Source organism: Acomys russatus, chromosome 2, assembly GCF_903995435.1.
Source record: "Acomys russatus chromosome 2, mAcoRus1.1, whole genome shotgun sequence".
In the NCBI taxonomy this organism is placed as follows: Eukaryota; Metazoa; Chordata; class Mammalia; order Rodentia; family Muridae; genus Acomys; species Acomys russatus.
The window spans coordinates 37,975,893-37,983,348 of NC_067138.1; the positions used below are offsets into that span (position 1 = coordinate 37,975,893).

At 39.7% G+C, this 7,456-nt stretch overlaps 1 protein-coding gene across 5 annotated transcripts in view; it reads left to right on the top strand.

The window, feature by feature from the left end:
* Runx1t1 (RUNX1 partner transcriptional co-repressor 1) overlaps nt 1-7,456 on the top strand; it is a 150,651-nt gene that overhangs the window by 88,589 nt on the left and 54,606 nt on the right. For all 5 annotated transcript variants that reach the window (XM_051160497.1, XM_051160502.1, XM_051160499.1 and 2 more), the window contains 2 exons: nt 1,316-1,453; nt 3,490-3,731. In XM_051160497.1, the coding sequence (XP_051016454.1) occupies nt 1,316-1,453; nt 3,490-3,731 (380 nt within the window). The remainder of the gene's footprint in view (nt 1-1,315; nt 1,454-3,489; nt 3,732-7,456) is intronic.

A 7,456-nucleotide genomic window follows, 5' to 3' on the forward strand; every position in this document is an offset into this window, starting at 1 on the left:
TGTGTGTACATGAGCCCCAGGATGTCAGAAAAGGACATTAGACCTCTTGGAACTGGAGCTACAGGTTACTGTGAACCCCTCACTATGTAGGTGCTGGGAACTGAACCCAGTAAGTTCTCATAATGTTACACTGAGCCGTATTTCTGGCTATCTTAATATTTGACTTGCAAGCAAATTTGGGAATTACTTGTTATAATTTTCATACTAGTTTTAAAACCCTGTTGTAAATAGAGTATTACTTTACCTTTTTTTTTTTTTTTTTGAAAGTACAAGTTGAAAATGTTTGGGTCTGAAGCTTAAAGGTATCTCAAAAATGCTTTTGGGATGTCTGCCATGCGTTTTTATAAAATTGGATCTGAAGAAACAAATGAGAAACCATTTCAATTTTAACAAGAAATCCATTGCCTTGAAAATTACATTAGCCTCAAAAATAGGTGGAAATGTCAAGGGAAAAATATACTTAGAAGCCCCATATTCACACTGTCATCCATCACTGGGAGGTTGAGGCAAAAGGACTGACGCAGGCCTAGACTACAGAGTGCGACATTGCCTCAAAACAGTCAGTACACATGGGGGAAAAGGGAAGTCCACTCAGGAGGAAACAGCTCAGGCTTATAAATGGTCATTATTGGGAAATGAGGGATTTGGCCTTTGTCAGTTTTTACTTTGAGACTTTCATGTTCTAAGATTATTAGTTGGAGCGCTGGTCTCATGCTTGTATCAAGACAGGGTCTGAATTCACACATGCTACCTGAAGAATAGTTCAACTTTACTGTAGACAGAGCATTTATGTCTTTTAAAGTAAGACACATAAAGCTGAAGATCCAGGGAGCATAACTTGTTTCATTTTAATTGATCGTAAATCTAAGCAAGGCAGACATGGGAGGTGTTGCCAGAAATGTACTGTGAAGTACCTGCTTAGGCCAGCACCTCCTCACGGCTTAGCTGATGCTGGGTCTCTGTGACTTCTGAGCTGCCGGGGCAGGTTCATTACCTTCCTCTTCCTCATTCCTTTTCTTCTACTTCTTGCTAAAGTTGCCTTCAGCTCTGAGTGGAGTTGAGCTGATGCATAGAACAGTACCAGGGGAGCATCTGCCCAGGCAGGAAATAACTACAGTAATTCTCCTGGTTACCAATGAGGTCCCGCCATCTGGGCTACCCCCCTTCTCAAGGCGTGCATGCATGATAAAAGTCCTCTTTAAATGTCCATAGATAAGCGTATTTTACTTGGTGTGCCTCTGAACAAGATAGTCCCCACTTTGTGAAACCCAGGTGTTTAAGGAGTGAAATAACGTGTTCCTGGTGGCATTCCCAGATCGTACTGAGAAGCACTCCACAATGCCAGACTCACCTGTGGATGTGAAGACGCAATCTAGGCTGACTCCGCCAGCGATGCCACCTCCCCCGACCACGCAAGGAGCTCCGCGAACCAGCTCATTCACGCCGACGACATGTAAGGACTCGGTTCTGTATTGAAGTTTTCAGTTTTGATGGTTAAATTAGAATTCTCCTGCACATTAAAAAAAAAATCAAGCAAAAAATAAAATCCAGTATCAAGGCCCTTATGCAGAATCAAGTGCGAAAACGTTGAAACTTTGCCAATAGATGATGGTTATTGAACCCAAACAAAAGTGTCATGTTTTTTACCTAATTGGTACAATTGTGAATATTTGCCTGCCTTTATATTATTACCTCAACACTGTATTCTTCTACAATGTGAGCAAATGAATAATGTTGCATTTGCTCCCTTGCTCTAGTTACGCCCCTGACTTTTCATTCATGTTAATGTAGAGCTCTTTGTTGTGCTTATTCAGTTTCATTTAGAACATAGAAACATGCTATAATTATTTCTAGTTCCTTCTACCATGCTTTCTTCTATGCCAGATAGCTACAAATAACATTAAAAACAAACAAACAAACAAAAAAACAAAAACCACCCTCACATTCAGAAGTTTAAAGGGCTATTGCTTGATGCAACAGTCACCTATGGAAACTCTTTCTGAACTCAGCAGCATGATTCTTGTCATGAACCTGCCAGGCTTTTGTCAAAACTTGCTTTGTTTGCATTCAGCTCAGGGCTCGTGTTCTGAGTCGGTGGCCTATACTTCTTCCTGTAGCATCCCAGAGAAGGACAAAATTCTGACCACCGAGCAACTTTCCCATTCTAGCAGAGGCGCTAGGTAGGATGGTTTTAATCAGTCTCACGCCTCTGATTAAAATAGTCATCAAAGCTTTCTGAAGCTAAGAAATATTTATCTGTTATTGATGATACTATTAATGGACCATGTGCCATGAAACCATATGAATGAAAAATATCTGAGAGGCAAAAATAGATCCACAGTCTCTAAAGATACATATCCTAAGCACTCATGCATGATGGCTCTGCCATTTAAAAGGTCTTTCCAAATGTGTGTGGAGCAGAAGGCTGTGACATGGCAAGTTGTAACCTGTCATCTAATGGTTTGTTATCCAAAGTCATAGTGACAGGCATATGTCTCCTCTGACAAGGCCTGGTGAGCTAGCATGGATAGATCTCTTTGTTCCTCATTGAAATTAAAGATATTTAATTCTGTTTTGCTTTGCTTTTGAGTCAGGGTCTCACTGTATAGCCCTCGCTGGCCCCAGACTCGCTATATATAGTCGAAGATGACATTGAACTCTGTGTCCTTGTGCCTACAACTCCCAAGGCCTGGGATGCCAGGAATGTGCCACAGCACACGACGACTTCTCAGCTAGTTTGTATAGACCATTGTCTCGACGTTCAAATAAGTTTTATCAGAAAGGAATTTAGTAAATTACTGCTAATCCATGCTCTGGGTTAAATTGAGTTGTCTCCTTTAAATTTCTTAAAATAACTCCTTAGTAAATCTCCAACCTATTTTGTCTTTCTGTCTTCCTATGTAAAACTTACATTTCCCCCCCTAAACAAATGGTTAAGAAATAAGAGGGAAAGAAAATAGCCTTCTAATTGGGTGGTATAAGGTTAAAACTTGAAAGTCCTCTTCCTATAAACACAGCTGTCAGTTGTGTGTACAAAACATGATTAAAAATGTTCAGTGATAAATTTAGTCCCCACCAAATGTACACTTTCTCTAGGGGAGCAGTTTAGGGAGAAAGCATCCTGTTATATTGATGTAAGCCTGTGACAAAAGGCTGACATCCAAAGCTGTTTGCGCTGTGTTTGAAGCATTTCAGGTGGTGGGCATATGTGCACAAGGGAGGCAGGGCTGGCTCCGTGCAGCAGCAGGCTCCGTTTATTATCAGCTTCTGTACAGCAGACTGCCCCTCTCTGTAAGGAGGACACACAGGGTTGACAGAGTCCCTGAGTTCCAGTATGCTGTGATGGCCAAGCATTTTGCAAAATGTCCCAGTGTTTTTGAAATCACACAGCCAGAGCACTTCAGGGCAAGGACTCTTAGAAGCAGTTCCTTTATGCATTCTCTCTATAAATGTATTTACTTTTTCCTTCTGATTTTGTGCCCTTGACAGTAACGAATGGCACCAGCCATTCACCTACGGCCTTGAATGGCGCCCCCTCACCACCTAATGGCTTTAGCAACGGGCCTTCCTCTTCCTCTTCCTCTTCTCTGGCTAACCAACAGCTGCCCCCAGCCTGTGGTGCTAGGCAACTCAGCAAGCTGAAACGATTTCTTACTACCCTGCAGCAGTTTGGCAATGACATTTCACCAGAGATTGGAGAAAGAGTTCGCACCCTTGTACTGGGACTGGTGGTAAGCAAACAGAAATCAGTTTTCTGGGATAAGAGGCAGTGTGTGGGTTGGGGGTGGGGTAGGTTGGGCATGAAAAGTAGATGCCCCAACTCCAGAGCAATTTCTATATCTTCAAATACTGTGCAAATCTGTTTGATTCTACAATAATATATTTTCAGTTCTACATTATGAATGGAACCTATAGTCAATCTTACTATTTTACTGATAACAATATGGGGATACAAATGAATAGTTGGCTTGGCCATAAATGCTTGTATGTGTATACATTGGTTATATAATTCTGTATTATATATATATATATTTACATATATTTACATATATATGCTTATATATATATGTATAAATGCTTATATATATATGTATAAATATATGTTTGTATATATGGACATGTGTGTAGGATTCTTTTAGTAAGCATAGTCTCCTGCATAGTTGAGGGCTTTCTACACTAATAGAATGGTTTTCTTATGTTAATGAGTCACTTAATCTAATTTAGTGCTCATTTTAATATTCTTGCTCTAGGATTTTTACTATTGGGTTAGATTAACAAGGACCCATAGCAAGTAATACATTCTTGTTTCACACAGTTTCATATTTAAGGCTAATTGGATTAAAGATTTTATTGTAAAATATACATAAAATTTACCACAATTACCATTTTAACTGTACAGTTCACTGGCATTTAAAATCCAGGCACATTATACAGTTGTTGCCACTAATGCATGTCTTGATGTAGAGCTGCTGCAAGCGCTTACATGTGTGTGTGTGTGTGTGTGTGTGTGTGTGTGTGTGTGTGAGAGAGAGAGAGAGAGAGAGAGAGAGAGAGAGAGAGAGAGAGAGAGAGAGAGACAGAGACAGAGAGACAAAGGCAGAGACAGAGACAGAGAGACAGACGGGGGGCACACTCATGTGTATGTACTCATGCACCCGTTGGTGTATGTGGGACAGGTCCTGGGGATCTGGGGATTGAATTCAGGGCCACACACATGCCAGACAGGTGTTCTCGTATTGACCTACATCCTCAACTTTCTGGAATTGTTTCCTTTTCTCACCTTGAAAACTGTACTCATCAGACAGCAGCTCCTCACTTCTTTCCAACCTGTAACCATCTAGTGACAATTAGTTGAAGTTACTCTGTAGCACAGGAGGGCCTCAAACTCTGCCCTTCCTGGCTCAACTTCCTGAGGTCTGGGATTACAAAACTCGTGGTCCTTTTAACTTGTTTTTAAAATTATCTTTACTACTAATTCTTTACTTTAGGTAAGCTTATTTAAACTATTAATCTAGAAACAAATATTGGCATATTCTTTTGTATTCTGTATATTATCAAACTGGAAATGAAAGCATATAACTTTTTAAGACACTTGCCCTTCACATCACCTTTACATTAATTGTGATTTTTTTTTTTTTTTTTTTTACACAAATGAGTGATGCCCTGATCCTTAGGCAGGTTGTGTTTCCCTACACTGAGTCATGGGGGAGTGAGGAATCCCTGAAAAGCCCTTCTTCCCCCTAGGCCTGCAGTGGAGCTGAGGTCTGTCCCACAGATTATTTCTTTTCATTATGTAGATCCATCATGGGCAAAACAGGAGCAGAACATGGGCCTTGGGTCGCCAATGCCTGCATTTAATAGCTTTTGCATTTAGAAAACAAAGAATGTCATATTTCCCAGTCTGCCAGATGCTCTGTCTCCCAGGACAGAAGAAAAGAAAGTGATTTGGCAGAGGTGTGTCACTGTACTTACGATTGTAGGTCCATGACTTAGCTTCTCTGTTATGTTTATTGTCTCCCTTCCTCCTATCTTCCCTCCCTTCTTTCTTTCTTTGTCTTTCTTTCCTTCCTTCCTTCTTTCTTTTCTTCTTTCCTTCCTTCCTTCCTTCCTTTCCTTTCTTTCTTTCTTTGCAATAGAGTCTCACGTTGTAGCCTTGATTGTCTCACAGCGTACCGTGTAGAGCAGTCTGGCCTTGAACCCATAGAGATCTACCTGTTTCTTCCTCCCATGTTCTAGAATTGGTAGTGTGAGTAGCCCCCCTCCCCCTTCCCCAGGCTCATTGTATATATTCTTAAATCTGTATAATATATAGGGCTTTCCACATGTAAACAAACTAAGGAACCAAGAGTAAACCCACGGCAATAATTATATCAAATAAGTGATGAATTTCTTACTAGTTTAAAAAACATGCTTTGAACTGGGTGTGGTGGTGTACAACTCTTGTCCTAGATTCAGAAACAGAATGATGGAGAGTTGGGAGGGTAATCTGGGCTGTATAGGAAAATTTTGATCACCACACCCCAGTTTTCCCCGAATGTAAATTACAGTATTAAAAGAGATGGCTCAGCGGTTAAGAGCACTGTCTGTTCTTCCAGAGGTCCTGAGTTCAATTCCCAGCAACCACATCGTGGCTCACAACCATCTATAATGAGATCTAGTATCTTCTTCTGATGTACAGATGTATATGGAGGAGAACACTGTGTATATAATAAATACGTAAATATTAAAAAAAATTTTTACTATTTTTCTTAATTCAAAGTAGTTTCAAAACTTAAAAAGGAGAAAATCTTGATAGCCTTGGTAGAGTTTTCTACTTATTCAGTGATTTATTTTCATAAAATAAGGTTTTTTTTTTTTTTTTGTTTGTTTTGTTTTTTAAGATAGGAGTTTACTATATAGTCCTGACTATGTTGGATAATTTGATATATAAACCAGGCTGGCCTTGAACTCATAGAGATATGCCTGTCTTTCTTTCCCAAATGCTGCTGTTAAGGACACACAATTGCACACCTAGCCTGGAAGGAAGTGACTATTTGTTAAGTGAGGAGGGAGGAGAACTTGATTTTTTTAGTTTGGTTTTCTTCCCCATCTCCCCCCCCCCCCCCCCCCAGACAGGCTTCGGGAAGTAGTCCAGGTTGGCCTAGAGTTTACAATGTAACTAACTGGACTTGAGCTCTTACTCTTTCTAGAGTTTACACTGTAACTGCGACTAGCCTAGCTGTGAGCTCTTATTCTTTGTAGAGTTTACAATGTAACAACTGCAACTAGACCTGAGCTTTTACTCTTTGCGCATCAGTGTCCTGAGTGTGGCCTCATAGGATTTCAGGTGTAGGGCACCTTGTCCCTTCTTAGACCCTGGGCCATTGGCTTTAAGAATCTGACTTCAGGACATTTTATTTAATTCTTGGGACTAACCTTTAAAGGACAGATTTTTATACATAATTCTCACATGGAGAAACTCATATATAGTTATTTACTAAAATAAATGAATGAGACCACCCAGGTGGTATGCGCATGCCTGTGTTTGGAGTTGGGCACTAAATCATAATCATAATGAAATAAATGGTAATGTTATTTAGGTGAAATTAAGAATGGTGTTAGGCAGGGTTGTCAAAATGATAGCTTAAAAGAAAGAAAGAAAGAAAGAAAGAAGATACCCTGACTGTATTCTTATAAACAGTAAATTGATATTCATAGTTTCATGTCAAAATATTTTCAGTTTGATGATATAAAAATTATTCCCTTCATATTTGTTATAAAGACAAAATAGAAGGGTATAGACAGTAGAGGAAGCAATATTTTAATATTATTCAGTCATAAAGACCTGGGCTTTAGTCATCATAATCACTCTGCCCAAGGACTAAGGAAAATGTCCAAAACACAGTTAGTTTATTCTTGGCCTTTCCTATAAGCTGAATGTCTGTTAAGTAAGTGATCTTGTCAACATATTATCCAC